This window comes from Leopardus geoffroyi, chromosome B3 (assembly GCF_018350155.1).
Source record: "Leopardus geoffroyi isolate Oge1 chromosome B3, O.geoffroyi_Oge1_pat1.0, whole genome shotgun sequence".
Classification (NCBI taxonomy): Eukaryota; Metazoa; Chordata; class Mammalia; order Carnivora; family Felidae; genus Leopardus; species Leopardus geoffroyi.
The window spans coordinates 66,145,130-66,160,370 of NC_059337.1; the positions used below are offsets into that span (position 1 = coordinate 66,145,130).

At 41.8% G+C, this 15,241-nt stretch overlaps 1 protein-coding gene across 10 annotated transcripts in view; it reads right to left on the bottom strand.

The window, feature by feature from the left end:
• Window positions 1-15,241, bottom strand: part of CDIN1 (CDAN1 interacting nuclease 1) — a 275,506-nt gene that overhangs the window by 72,276 nt on the left and 187,989 nt on the right. The window contains exon 11 of one of the 10 annotated variants that reach the window (XM_045450097.1): window positions 14,287-14,829. The exons of the other annotated variants lie outside the window; for them this stretch is intronic. Within the exon in view, the coding sequence (XP_045306053.1) occupies window positions 14,742-14,829 (88 nt within the window). The 3' untranslated portion in view covers window positions 14,287-14,741. Of the gene's footprint in view, window positions 1-14,286; window positions 14,830-15,241 lie in introns of those variants that run through there. 10 annotated transcript variants of the gene reach the window in all.

Genomic DNA, 15,241 nt, shown 5'->3' on the forward strand with positions numbered 1-15,241 from the left:
TAACTTGGTTGTTTCATTTACTTTTTTTTTTTTTTTATTTGCCTGGAAGGTCTGTGTTTGTAAAATGAAATGAACAAAGGAAGAGAACCCTAGTTAGGAATGTTCTCATTCAATTCCTAGATCCTGGTTACTACAATTGCAACTTTATCTCTTTGTAACATCAACTCACTAGAATTTTGAAAATAGAAAGGCAAAATATAAATACTGATTCACTTCAGGCCTTTATGCCACATAGAAAATAAACAGAAAATACATTATTTTGACGAAAATTTAAGATGTATATAAATATACAACCACAGGCACCTGAAATTCTCCTTGATGTTTATGTAACTTGGCATTTTCATGTCGACATTAAATTGCCTGGAAAAGTGCTTAATTTCCACTCCACTTTGCCCTGTGTTGGATACACTTAGATGCCACACTTCCAGTTTCTCCAGCCTATTGTAAATTCTTACAAGAGTAAAGCAGAGATGAGTGGAATAGAAAACAATAGCAGAAGCTATTTTGTTTTTAATCTGCTGTCTTTAATATGTCTTCTTGGAGAAATGCTTACACCTGGCAGTGGTGGGTCAGCTCCTCTACATTTTACCTAGTAAGAATGTGCGCACGTGCGCGCACACACACACGGATCTGCATGCAAGCTTGTGTCTGTGGCTTCATAGCAGAATAGGACAGTTTACGAGGTCATGACCAATTCTGCAACTCTGTACCTGGCTCAGGTTTTAATAATGTAGGAACAAAAGCTATTCACATTTTAAGTAAAAAAGAGAAGTTATCAAGTGAATACAAGACATGCTAAAAGGTCCACAGCAAAAGAATTACAATGATGTGCTATTCTCGAAGTCTTCCCAGACAAGGAGAGTTCTCAGCTAAGTTGTATTTATTCCTCTAATGGCCCTTTTAAGTTTTCTCCATTACAGATTCACCTTTTGAGGAGAGAAAGGAGAGTGGGATGAGGGGCCAGAGAGAGACTTAATGGGACGATGGAGTCAGACACATATTGAGATTACTTCATTGTGAAATTGTAGGATAAAACTTAACTCTGATAGCTCTGGTTTTTGTTTCAATTGAGGACATATGGAGTAGGCATCTTCAAACGGGAAGAGAGATCAAATGCCTACACCCTAAAAGTCGCAAAGGACCCAAGGTCCAATCTACTTGGACTTTGACTTCAAGTGAGGGAACACTTCAGGGGGACCTTGGGTGCAAATTCTATCTATCCACCTAGAATTTATACCCCAGCCTTCCTCCAAAAGTTGGGGTACTTTACAAAATTGGTTGTGTGAGTTATTACGTTTTCTCAGTTATTTCCCCAGGGAAACATGCCAAAGGCAAGCCCATCATTTCAGCTGATTTAGTGTTTGATGCCAGAGAATGTATAATTGATATGACGACCATAATGGATAGTGATTGCCTTACTGGTAAAGCCTTGGCTGGCAGCGCCATAGTCCATTTTTGGGGTTCACCAGTTAGCCTACCACAGACTTGCTCTGGCAAATTTTGAGGTTATTTCTTAACTTTTCTTTTCTAGCTGTCTGAATATTAGAAATTAGCAATGTTATAAAATATAAGAAGGTTCTCTTACATTAATATTGCCTACTCCAAATATGCATTGTCACATGGTCTTTTATTATTAGGTCGAGGGAAAATGGGGTCTCTTCTTCCTTGGCGCAGTTCTCAAAAGATGACCGGGTAACCCAGAGTTCAGTCAGATGTTTATCTCAAGGCACAGGGAGATTTATGGGTTCTGGATATATAAAAGTCTGCTTGAAATAAAAAATTATTGGAATTTTCATCCTTGGCAAAGTCAAATAACTAAAGGATTAAGGCTGATACATGTTGCCTTATAAATCTATCATTAACCAAATGTGACACAACGCTCCAGGTATGTCAAATCCCAACTTGCTCTAAATGGGTAGTTCAAATTTTCTTACAATAAATATTTCACGATAAGAAAAATCTCTTTGGCTAACCAACATAGTCCTCAAAAGCAAACCTCCCAGTTTTATAGACCCACAAAAGCCAATTCTGGAAAGAGGGTTAGATTAGGAGTTGGAACCATCTAGGTTATTAGCAAAAATGGCCAGGTAATAGAAAACCATAAAACAGTACTCAGAAAATAAAACATGGATCATCTGGCCTTGCGGTTATCAAACACTTCCAGAATATACGCTCCATGGAGGCAGCTTGTATTTCAGCAGCCCTTAGGAGTCAGCCAAAAAATGCTGGCTGAGCAGATACATGAACGCATGAATGAATACCCCTGCAGAGCTCCTGCCACAGAAGCTGTGAGTGGTAGCAAAAGATTCCACCCCCCCACCCCCAATGCATGTTAAGTCTCGGCCATGCAGAGAAGCAAATACGTTTGCTTTACATATTTTTGAGAAAGACAGAGGGAGCAGGGGAGGGGCGGAGAGAGAGGATGAAAGAACACCAAGCAGGTTCCGTGCTGTTAGCACAGAGCCCAACATGAGGCTCAACCCATGAACTATGAAATCATGACCTGAGCCAAAAATCAAGAGTTGGACACTTAACTGACTTAGCCACCCAGGCACCCCAAAGTTTTTTTTTTTTTTTTTTTTTTTTTTTTGAGAGGGAGAGAGAGAGGGAGGGAATCTTAAGCAGGCTCCATGCCCAACATATGGAGTTCGATGTGGGGCTCTACCTCAGGACTATGAGATCATGAATGACCTGAGTCACCATCACGAGTCATACACTTAACCGACTGAGCCACCCAGGCACCCCCAGAAAGTCATTTTTAAAGGTGAGAAGATGAGCCTTAAAACTGTGCCCAAAGTGCCCAATCTGGAGAGCCAGTCCCAGAGGTTTTGCTATTAGGAGTCTGTTTTCCAGGTTGTTACTGGGGGAGAGGATGCTGTGGTTTAAAACCTGGCAGGAAACACGATTCCTACTCCCTGGAAGGGACACTACTGGTGTTTGCAGTACTGAAGGGAGATGGGTAGGAATTGGCCATTCAGGAGCCAATTGCTACACACAGGTGGCTCCCAAGTCCTTTCAATACAATCAATTTAGGTAGGCTTTTGTTTACAGTAGCTTTTATCTAGAAGATAAGGTTGTAAAAATGTCACTCAAAGTCAAGTGCTACTGTTCCCAGCCATATCTCAGCAGGTTCATCTGTTTTACTTCTTCCTCCCTTTCCAAATACCTTAAGGTGTTTAAGATGAGTGAAGAGATATCCAACTATTAAAGTGAACAGTATTTGCGTATGACACATGGGTTTGCACTCAGTGAACCACAAATACCATCCAGCGGTGCCTGTATCTTTCTCAAGTTCAGCAGGGGCCTGTGTGTGTTCCTCACCGCTCTACTCTCCAACAACACATCAACTCTCCAACATGAGCTTTATGCCCTTTTGAGTAGCGCTCCTTTAAGAAAATCAGAGTCTGATGGCTCTATGTGGGCGTGAGGCTTTTCATTTATTTATACTCTGTCTCTGCACCAAAGGGGCACGTACAGTGAAACAGCAAAATACAAATAGAAAGTTGGGCTCAGGAGAAGAATATAGCACACATTCTCCTTTTATTATGAAAATGAGTTTTGAAGGTCAACTCTACAGTTACAAAAATTTAAATCTAAGCCTGTAAAGATCTTACCCGATTTTGTATGTAAAGGTGTTATTTAGTTAATGGATCCATAAGACGAGGCTCTGAGCCAGGGAAGTTTCCAAGTGATGAGAGAAAAGGCATCCTGGGCCAACTCCAGGTGACAGTTACCAACAGGACAGTGAGGTGGGCAGGATGGCCACGAGCAGACATACACGCAGCAGGGGAGTTCAGCTAGCTGTCACCTGCAAACAGACCTCAGTGCTGGAGAGGGCTGGCAGGCCCTCCCAGGCGAGGTGTGGGCTGTGTTGAGGGTTCACACAGTGGAAAAATACCTGATCTTTCATTCTTTGGGTTTTGACTCATTGTCCAGGTCTGGGCTTTGTGAGTAATTGTTCTGTTTGGTCCCCCTCTAGATACAACGAGAGTAAGGCATTCTAGTGAATGTAATGCCCTGCAGTTAACCCCATTTCTGACTCAAGTCACCTAGGTTCAAAGCCCACTTGACTGACATAGTCCGCATCTTTGTAACTGGTAAGTCAAATGGTCTGTTTCTCTTATTTCTTTAGGTAAAAAATAATACCACTCATAGTCATACTTACCATCATAACCATAATCCTAACAGTGGCTAGCACTTACTTAACCATCACTATGTGCCAGCTACTCTTCTGAGCTCTTTGTCTGCATTATCTTGTTTACTTTTTATTTTGGGGAGAGCACAAGCAGGGGAGGCGAAGAGAGAGGCGGACAGAGGATCTGAAGCCAGCTCTGCCCTGACATGCTGAGACCAGTAAGCCTGATGTGGGGCTCAACTCATGAACCACGAGATCATGACCTGAGCCGAAGTCGGATGCTCAACTGACTGAACCATCCAGGAGCCCCCTTCATTATTTCATTTAAAAAGAAAAAAAAGAAAAAAAAAAAAAGAAAGAAAGAAAGAAAAAAAAACAAGCAAAAAAGACTTTAATGTTTATTTTTGAGAGACAGAACGTGAGCAGGGTAGCAGCAGAGAGGAGACACAGAATCCAAACCAGGGTCCAGGCTCCAAGCTATCAGTACAGAGCCTGACATGGGGCTTGAACCCCCGAACCTTGAGACCATGACCTGAGCCTAAGTCAGACACTTAACCAACTGAGCCACGCAGGTGCCCCTTCATTATCTCACGTAGAACAAAAGCTTTGTGTAGCTACCATTAGTGCTTTTATTTTCATAGAAAACTATTACAGGGCTCTGCTAACCTGTTAATAATGACCATGAAGAGTGTTAACACTTGAATACTTTCTTGTGTCCAAATGCTGTACAAACCACTTCATACACATTTCATTTAATATGTGCAATGAACTGATGATGTAGGAAATACTAACAGTGACATTTTACAAGCGAGAAACTAAAGATGTGGAGAGGGGACTACCTCCTCACACAAGGAGATAAAGCGCCAAAGTGGCCAAGATGCCAGCCCAGATCTGTCCCATGCCGTGCTCCCTCTGTGAATAGCTACGCTACACTGTGGTACATGCTTGGGACTCTCCTCCATGCTTTTTCAAATCTTTAAACACATCGCTCCACAAAGAAATACGTTAAGAAACATTACATCATTCCAACCCCCTTCCCATCCCAGTCTCTAGTTAAGCTCCTATTGGTGTAGTTTCACTACAAATGTTTTACTACAGGACTCTTGATGTAGAAGTCCTTCTATAAAATGCAGAAGCCGGAAGGTGATCTTCATGCACCTCCCAGTTTGAACTTTCGAGGTCTTAGCTGTCTATCTAGGAAGCAGACAGAATAGCCTTTGTATCCTGGAGTCAAGACAGATTTGAGAATAAAGCTTTACAACACTTTAATTTGTGTATGTTCATTATTGTCCCATTACAAAAATTCTACCTAATAAAGAAACTCCTGCAACCCTTGTTCTCCCCTCCCCAACCCACGGACGGATAGATTTATATCTAGAGGTCTGGAAATAAACCCAGTAACAAAAAGAAAACTGGATCCTTCAGGTACTCATCAAGGCAGCTCTAGGAAGTACTCTACTCCATGTGACCCAGGGAGAAAGCTTAAAATGAAGCATGAGTAAACGGGAGTCAGACATCTCTTACATTTTTAACTAGGCTCGATGCTTCTCTGAGTCAGAAAGCAGGAAAGGTCACTTCACAGTCATTCCTGCCCTTAAAAAGAAAGGCTGATCAGCGTCATGTGACCAGGAGAGACTACTTCAAAAGACACTCGACAGAAAACCGAGGTGATGTCAGTGACTCAAGCTTTCTTTAAATATGGGCTCCTGTTCTCCATGACATGGCACTGTTGTGCCCATTTCCACAGTTAGGCCTCAGGTTACACGACAAACAGGGGCTGTACACACACCAATTTCAGGGCGGGGTCTTGAGGCTTCTTTGGACTCGGCCCTCAACTTTTTCCTAGGAGAACAGGAGCACTGTGCAGAGTTTTACCAGACTTAATTGTTCATCTTTGTAACAAATGGTGTTATTATTTATGAAAAGATAGAACAGGAAGGAACAAACTTGAGCTTTATTAACTAGTATTGCAAGGTTCTGGAGAGATGATAAACTCCTGACTTAGAAAACAAATGATGGTTGCTGTTTGAAATTGCCCTAAAACAACACACACACACACACACACACACACACACACACCCTTCTGGGGTTTCAAGGCTGGCCCTTCAAGCAGATGGGGACCACACAATGGATCCTCAGGAAACTGAGGGCAAGTACCAGTTTCTAAGGGTGGCCAGTCCCTTTGTCTTCTTGTGGTTGATGAAGCTGCTTTATCAGACAATGGTAGGTAAGAAATAGAACTAAGGACAGAATTTTTTTTTTTTTTTTTTAAGTAACAGGTGAAAGATCATGGGAGTGTGGATAATTGCAGGGCTAGATTCAGAGGACAGGACACGAGTTAGTGAACTCTGGTTCTACCTTCAGCTGATGGTGGGCAGAACACTTCCAAGTTATTGGACATATCTGATCCTCAAAAATGCGGTATTTTGATTAGACAGTTGAGGAAAGAGAGGCTCTCAGACGTCAAGTGACTTGTTTAAGACCACACATGAGCAACTCACGGTGTCTCTGAAGACACCCTCTCCCACCTCCCTGTCCGGTGTTCCTGTCCCCATGCACCCCTAGCCTCCTTTTTGTCCTCACTGCAGAACACAGAGGATATCACCTTCTGCCTTCCTGAAAAGGATGCCCTGTTCCAGGGATGCAGAGAGGACACGAACACAGTCACAGTCTTCCAGGGGGGCTCTCAGTAGTCAGGGAGACAAGGGGGTTAAAAGGTAGTATGAGGAGGAGACCAACGTTCTCAGAGAATGGTGCAGAGGGTCCTGTGGTAGCCCAGAGAAAGTCAGGGAAGGTCCAGGGCAGAGATGAGGCGACCTACAGAGTAGGTCTTGAAATCGAGGCTCACTGAGTAAGAAAAGATTCCTCCACTGTAGAGACAGGCACATGCAGACAGAGTGCTGAGACAAAGCATGGAGGTTTTTGGAGCAGCACAGAGGTCAGAAAAAGCAAAGACTGTGGGCATGGCAGAAGATAGAGCTGGAAAAGGCAGGTGGCAGGGGCACTGCCGAGGGCCAGAGGGGCACTGTCTAGCTGACCAAGGCGTTTTGAGGGCCGAGGGGATGACACGCGAGCCCATTCCTACCAATCCCATGTTGCCTGCACACCAGCCCTCTGCCCCAGGGTGATCCTCTTTCTTGAAACCCAAATACCCCGGGCTATGTTTCTGTGTGGAATTTCTGAGCTAAATATTTACTTTTGTGGGGCCAACATATCTACTACAGCTCACTTATTTGGGGGTAAACACATTAAAGAAAAGTATACATTAAAACAAATCTTTCCCCCTCTACCCACATTTCCACTCCATATAGAAAAAAAAAAAAAAAAAAAAAAAAAAAAAAAGACTGCCATTCAAAAAAGAAAAAAAAAACAAAAAAAACAAAAAAAACAAAAAAACCCTTAAAACCATACTGAGAGCTCAACTTTCCGGAGTCTTTGGGACAGAGTATGTGTATGTAAACAGTCACAGCTCTACTCCATGGGGTTCCTCCAATTTGTATTCTTTGAGAAGTCAGCCGGGATGAGGGGACTGGCTGACAGTTTCCTTAGTGACTTACACACCAACCTTATTTTAGTTAACAGGAGGCATTAGCTAAACTTTATGAAGATAAGGACTTCCACGAGTGAGTTCCCTTCCGGTTGCTTTCTGATTGAAAGCAAGACAAGGGAGAGCCGCAACGGAACGTGTAGTTTTACTTTACAAACTCCGGGCCTCAAGGTTGGCCCCACAAAGGCCACTGTGGCTGGTGCTGTGGTTTGATTCCATCGAGTTGAAAGCAATCTGTCAGTGTGGAGAGGAGTTACGGAGGTTATTTTAAACATTTAGCTAAGCTTGTGACTGTCTTCTTTTAGAGGCATTCCTGGCTGCAAACTGCCTCATTCTGGGTGACATAAGACAAGCTATTGAATGAGGTTAGACGGAGGTCCCTGCTGTAGTCAGAGAGCTGGTCCACTCATGTGGCCATTAGCTGATTAATAGGTGTTTATTTTTAGGGCTTGAACTCACAGGCCGTACTAAGGCCAATGCAAGACAGTATTTGAAGTAACCTGTGAGTGCCTCAAGCTTGCAAAAGGCCGTACTTTTTGTGCAATTGTTGTTCTAGCTCAAGTCCTGGAAAAATTTAAGGCCAAAGACAGAAAACCCCATCCCTTTCCATTATAAATGGGGGCCACTGTAAAAATAGATCCATAGCACTATTAAAAGAAACATCTGGTCAAAGAAAAATATGACCAAGTAGTGCTGGCAATGGGTGGGACCCCAACTTTCCTTCAACGCTGGATACTAAATAACCAAAATTCCTATTTTTTAATGAGGTATTTACGACTACAGATACATGCTATAAACATGCTATAGAACATATTTGGATTTATACAATTTACCTGGATTTATGGCACTTGAGATTCTATGGGATTCAGAAGCAAAATGGCAAAGTGAACTGGTCTCTCATTGCCAAACACTAAATTTAAAAGATGTTGCAATTTACCTATTTGTATTTGTTTAAGGTTTCTCTCTTCCACAGACAGAATGTTCCATGAAAGCAGTATCTTGTCTACTGTATCATTACCTCTCATTTAACAATGTATGGCAGGCACACAGAAACTGAATAAATGTTTGTTGAGTAAGTGAATGACAGGTAGAAAAGTTATGCAGAGTATCTTTGCACCACTGTTTTACTTAGGTCTGGTCTAGATCTTGAACCTAATGGCATATACAGGATGGGCCGAGGGGTTTAAAAAACAGTGCTGTTACTTGCTTTACTTAATCATTTGCCTTTGTTTATTTCAAGAGCCTTCCTACTTCCCCAAGCACTAGAGCCATTGTTTTCAACTGGCATAGTCAAAGGGAAGTTAAAGTCACTGCTTTTCACACTTTACATTTTTTCCTCTCAGGAGTTTGCTGGAATAGTTCTGCAAGAAAACGTGCCTGGGACTTTTCAAGTTTAAATTTATCATCTCAACCTTTGTGGTGTGTATGTAATACAACACTGGCATGGCTTCCTTACCTTTCCGTTAACACAAATCCACTTCTAGCCAGATTTCTGAAGGACAGCAACCCTGAGAAAGATGTATTTGGAATTTAGGACTGGGAAAGATTGCTGGCAAGAGTCCTGATTCCTTGCCAAAGTCTGCCTGAGGCTGAAGATCAAGGTGCTATTTTATTTAGACTTCAGAGAAAGACACTGAAGATCTCAAGAGACCCAAAGTCCAGGCTGTAAAGTTGTTACATCCACAATCTGATCAGCTAGGCTCCTAACGGGGACACATATGGCAATTTACCACCGCGATTTCCACAGGGAAGCAACCCTTGTGCCTTCTGTCTATTTTCATGATATATCCAACACAGATCAATCACCCTGAGCTCCTGACACATTTATAACGCCCTTTAGGCTTATTTATGGACCAAGCGAAGGTTTTACAGAAACAGACTACAGCCACATTTGAAAGAATTCTTTCATCTCACCCAAGATTATGCACTAGATAATCTAGACTGGATCTCTCCTTGGGAGGACTAGGAGTCCCCATGTCCTATTTCGAAGACTTAAACTCAAATGCTTTCAGATGGTCAGATGCTCTCTTAAGTTCTCCAGCATGAGATTAGACATTTCAGAAGATGGGTATAATAACTTTCAGGAGGAAGAAGGTATCACGTGTGGGGCATAATGTTAAGATGAAGCCTTTTAGACTTTGATATTCAGACTATGTTAACCATCTCTCAATTAAATGAAAACAAAGTTCTGTTATTGAAGCTGTATTTGTCAGGAATAATGTCATGCATTCAGCAAATAAAAAAATGTAATAGTCTATCAGCAAAAGTTATTTTGTACCTTCGTTTTGCTCAGATTATTTACAAACTTTGAAAAAACATAGCATGAAAAACAAAATGGTCCAAGATTTAGGGTACATATTTCCTCGATGCCCATTTTTTTTTTTTATTGAAGTGCTTAGTATAATCTGTTAAGATTTTATTTAAAATGTTTCTATATCTCTTCTAACGGATTGAACATAATTAGCTCAAGAAAATGGTTTTCAGTTTCGGAACCCTTTGGGGTTGGGGGGGGTCAGTTTCTTCAGGCAACTGTACACAAATTATCTAGAGTGAAAGGACAGTAATTATCCAGGGAATTGAGGCCCTAGGGACAGACAGTGGAGTAGATTTTGGACTGTTGCAGCCTCTTCTTTCCTTACATTTTGGGAAACAAGGGAAAAGGCACAGAGTTTTATTTTGCTAACTGGGTAAGGCTGACAGGAAGAAAGCTCTGGATTAAAGAGACAAATAACTAAGTTATAAACGTACTTTGCTGTTTTTTCTCCCCAACATGAGAAAACAGTGGCACACATTCACGCACATTTTATACTTTGTAAAAAAAGATACTCATCTTTATTTAAAAGGATGAGGTATTTAGGAAAGCTAAGTGAATTAACCCAAGACTTCAGGCAAGATGCTGAAGTTAGAACTGAGGTCTGCTGACTTCTTACCCAGTGATGACAGAGGAAACCCTAGAAGGTTCTGTTGCACTGTTTTACCCTACAGGCCCCTATTACATTTCTCACTTTTCCAGTTGAGTTAGAAATGAGTCCCCATATTGTGCATCTTTTCTGTTACACGAGAGTAAGAGATTCAGTATTATTAATCAGCGTTTCAATGCCACAGATTTAATTGCTAAGCATTATTAAAATACATTCAAGTAATAATTTTGTTTTGAAACTAATGGAGATATTTTACATTTTGATGCCATCACCTCTGACAAGCTATTTCTCACTTTCTATCTACAAACCTTTAAATTCTATAAAATGGGATTTTTGTCAGGCAACCTACAACATCCAAAAGTAACATTAATTTTTATCTGTCAAGTTGTGCTAATTAGAGTTTAAAAAAAATTTTAAAAATCATGTCTGAGTTCAGACTATTGAACTTTTTTTTTTTTATGTAATTATCATTATGTTTCTCTTTAAATGCGGGGCAACGTTTTTCCTTTTCAGGTAGGTAAAAGCATATTGGCCTTAGTCCAATTTAATAACTGCAAGTTGTATAATTCCCATCACGAGATATGAATATCATCATGCTCCTAGTTTATGCGGAGATACCAAATAGGTTATAGATGTTACCTGATGTTGGTCTTTTCTGATCCCTACAGCTACACATTGCAAATGAAATTAAAAGGACCTGTAACATTTTTCAAACCAACAGAAATCAGTCCTGAAGTGACAGAACAGATGGTATCTACAGTACAATTAAAATCTAATTGTTTCAGAATAAAAGGTATAATATGTATATTATGACAGTTCTATAAGAATATAGTAACTTATTTAATATTAACCTGATAGATTATGGGAGTTCATGTATATTCATTATGATCTGAAACCCTTCTGGATATAAGAGATGGGATATCCCAATAATAAGAGACTGTAACTTTTTAAATTACATGCAAGTGATGACAGATCTTTTTTAGATGTTCATTTATTTTTGAGAGGGACAGTGTGAAAGTGGGGAAGGGACAGAAAGAGGATCTGAAGCAGGCTCTGTGCTGACAGCTGAGAGCTCGACCTGGGGCTCAAACTCACAAACCGTGAGATCATGCCCTGTGCCAAAGTTAGCCACTTAACTGACTGAGCCATCCACGTGTCCCACGTGATGACGGATTTTTGAAGAGGTGCCAGAGTAGGCAGGTTAATAGGTAAAAATCCCTGCCTTGGGATGACAAACAAGTGGTTCTTATAATCTCTGCATCAATCTCAATAGTACAGGATCCTCACTAATGAACGTGAAAATGTGGATTCAGAGCATGAAGTCACAGCTACTCATTATTGCACTGTAACTTTTGAAAAGCTACCACAGTTCAGTGGTATTGATGGGGGAAGATAACAGAGGGTTGACAGTGGGGGAGATCTCACTGAAGAGGGGACAGCTTTATTTGGATTTGAAGAGTAAGGAGGACGTAAGATGGAAAGGGATGAAAAGGTAAGGACAAGGGTGAAGATAAGAATAGTGCGTCTGGCACTTAGGGGCTTCCTCGAAGACGAAGTCTGAAAATCAGTACAGTGGGCAATTAAAAGAAGGAGTCTGGAACTCAAGAAAAAGATCTGAACTGATGATACACATTTGGAAGCTACATCGAAGACGGCCCTGGTGTCAAGATTTGCTTAGAGAAATGAAGAGAGATGGGGTCTAAGGATGGAAACGTGGGCCAGAGAATATCAGGGGCCGGCAGAGGAAGGGGAACCAGTAAAGATTGCACAGTCTGAGAGGCATCAACAGGGTCAGGAAGAGAGGTGGGCACGAGTGGAATGTCAGAGTCAAGGAGTGGGATTAACAGTGTCAAAGACAGCCAAGCGTTCAGACAAGAGAAGGACCAAGGCATCCATCTCTGCCGGGTGTGACAGGTGGCAATGCAGGTAGCAGTTCAGGTCTAGAGGTACAGACATGTGGGGAGTGGAGAGCCGTGTGCAGACGACTCTTTGAAGACATCTGGTGGCACAGGAGAGAGAAGGAGAATGAGAGCAGGTTGGAGGTAGGGATTGGATATACTGGTGGACTATATACTGGGGTCTAGTGTGATCCCCGATAGCATGTAACAAGTGACCTTCTGGGAGTTGTGTCCATGGGCCCCGTCAGAAGGACACTGGATAAGAAGCTTATGATAGCAGTAAAAGTAAAAACCAGAAGGTGTCACAACGTGATGGGTTCACTGAGAGGGAGTACATTATACACAGTGGACAAATGACTCCAACTTTGAAATCTAAAGACCTAGCATCATTTCAGAACTTTTTTTTTAATTTTAAAAAAGGTAAGTAGTGCTCTTATAAGCAGAGTTAGGAGAAGAACATAACCCAATTTGTACCCATGACTCGACTATGGCAACAGTATGGTGAATTCACAGGATTGAAAATCTAGGTACGACGTTACTTTAAAATATGTGCCTTCAGCTTTGTTGCCTTAAACTGTCATTAAAAGTCAAATACTTTATATCAAGGAGGTACATGCTTAGCAGTATTTGTTGCACTCTGATTTTCTCTTACTTTACAAACACCATCAGCATTTAACTGAAACCTATGGAAAGTCAGGATTAAGGATCAGTGTATTATATTGACATGGGTTAGAGAGGTCTCTATATTTAGTGTTGCTTGTGGATCTCAATTTAATGTGGTTTTAGGTAGATTAACATATTAGCTAATATTCTGAAAAGTCTTTCACAGATGTCTGTGAAACCACTGAGTAGCATAGGTTTAGCTGTTTAGATGGTATGAAGGGTGCCAAACAAACAGATCATAACCAATAAAAGGTTCCATTAAGCTTTGGACAAGCAATTTTTCCACTACAATAAATCTTGGGATTAAGAATCAGGATGTAATCACCAATTCTTTTTGTGAAAAACGTTTGAGCTCCTGAGAGACGCTCAGCTTCCAGTTAGTTATCTGCCAAGGTATTGGGAACACTTTCTCCATGAGCCAGTCACTGAGGAGACCATTTTCAAGGTGCCAAGTTTAGAACAGTCCCAGGGCCCATCACCAGCTCAGGTTGTGGTCAGTGGCTCTTCTTTAAACTGACGTATTCTTGTCAGTTTACAGTGTCACTTGTACCTGAATAGGCCTTGTGTCCATTTGTACTATGGATGTCCTGAGCTAAGTTCTTGCAATACGTGCCTACCCCAGCTTGCTGGATTACAAAGCCACGCACTCCCAGAGCGACCGGGGTGGGGGTGGGGGGGCTGTCAGTGATCATCTGACTTTCAGTTGAACAACCCAAGACTAGTGGGTCCCAGTGTGTGGCCTGCTCAACGCTGTTTAACAGCAGGGTCTAGAAGAACATCAGAAGGGTTCCTAAAATTAGTGGTCAGCACTACTCAGTGTCTCTTTTGGCAAATTACTCCATTCATAATTTTACTGTGATGGGAAGCCAAGTATATGAGAACAGTCTTAGCTCTTCTGTGATTGACGTATGGATATTTTCCCTTGGCTGGTTCAACAGCCTGGAACTTCCTCGATGTAAATGTTAAATCACTCACACCATTCTTAGAAATACACAAAAGAGGGGGTGCCTGGGTGGCTCAGTCGATTAAGCGTGTGACTCCTGATTTCGGCTCAGGTCAAAAATCTCAGTTTTTTGAGTTCTAGGCATGCATCAGGGGCTCTGTGCTTCGGATTCTCTCTCTCTCTGCCCCTGCCCCACTCACACTCTGTCTCTCTCAAACTGTAAAAAACAAAAATCACAGGGGCCCCTTTTGGTGAAACTGTACAAAAGCCAACTAAGCCTTATAGGGCAGCACTCTGACATTTGGAACCAACTTTACAGATCATTCAAAAAGATAACTTGAGTAGTACTTCTTAGCCGTAAGATGGGTTAACAGTACTTGGTGGCTGGAAAAATTCACACGTGCAGTACGAGAAAATCAGCAGGGGAACTGTTACGTAAATGAAGGCTACAGGACTGCCAGACTATTTCTGCAAGAGTAGAATTGTCGGGCAACAAGTTTACAGGCCTGAAGGAAAAAAATGGAGGGGAAGGGAGTATCAAGCACACGAAAAGATTGAGAAGGAATGGAAGGATTTAACTTACAGTTAAAAGAAAAGGGGCCGGGGACTGGAGAACTCAACTTCCCAGCATTATTTAAGTCGAGATCCAACAAAATTCCAACAACAAGTTTTTCAGAAACATTGGAGATTTCAGCCACAGAATCAGAGATTCTTCTTCACTGCTGCAAAGCAACTATCAGGGCAACTGGGAAATTTTGAGCAGACATTCTTAAGCAAACAAGGGCAGAAAGACCAGTGATATTGGATCTATTTTTACCCGTATATACAGTCCAAATTGCATTCTACGAATATGGCAAGAAATTTAAACGTGAAGCTCTTCACAAACGCTTTAAGCAAGGACTGCTTGCTAGATTCTGATGCCCCCGTCCCTGAAACAACGGACATAACTGCCTAGATGTCCAAGCTCACCACCACCACATGTGGTTACCACCAATCCCCCCTCCACTGGCCGCCTCAGCCAGCACCTCCACCCTCAGCCCTATAGCAAGACCCCCCAATCCCCCACTTCCAGCTAAGTGCCAGGCACTCTGCCAGGCGTTTTGCATACTTTATCTCCCATCTTTATGTGAGAGC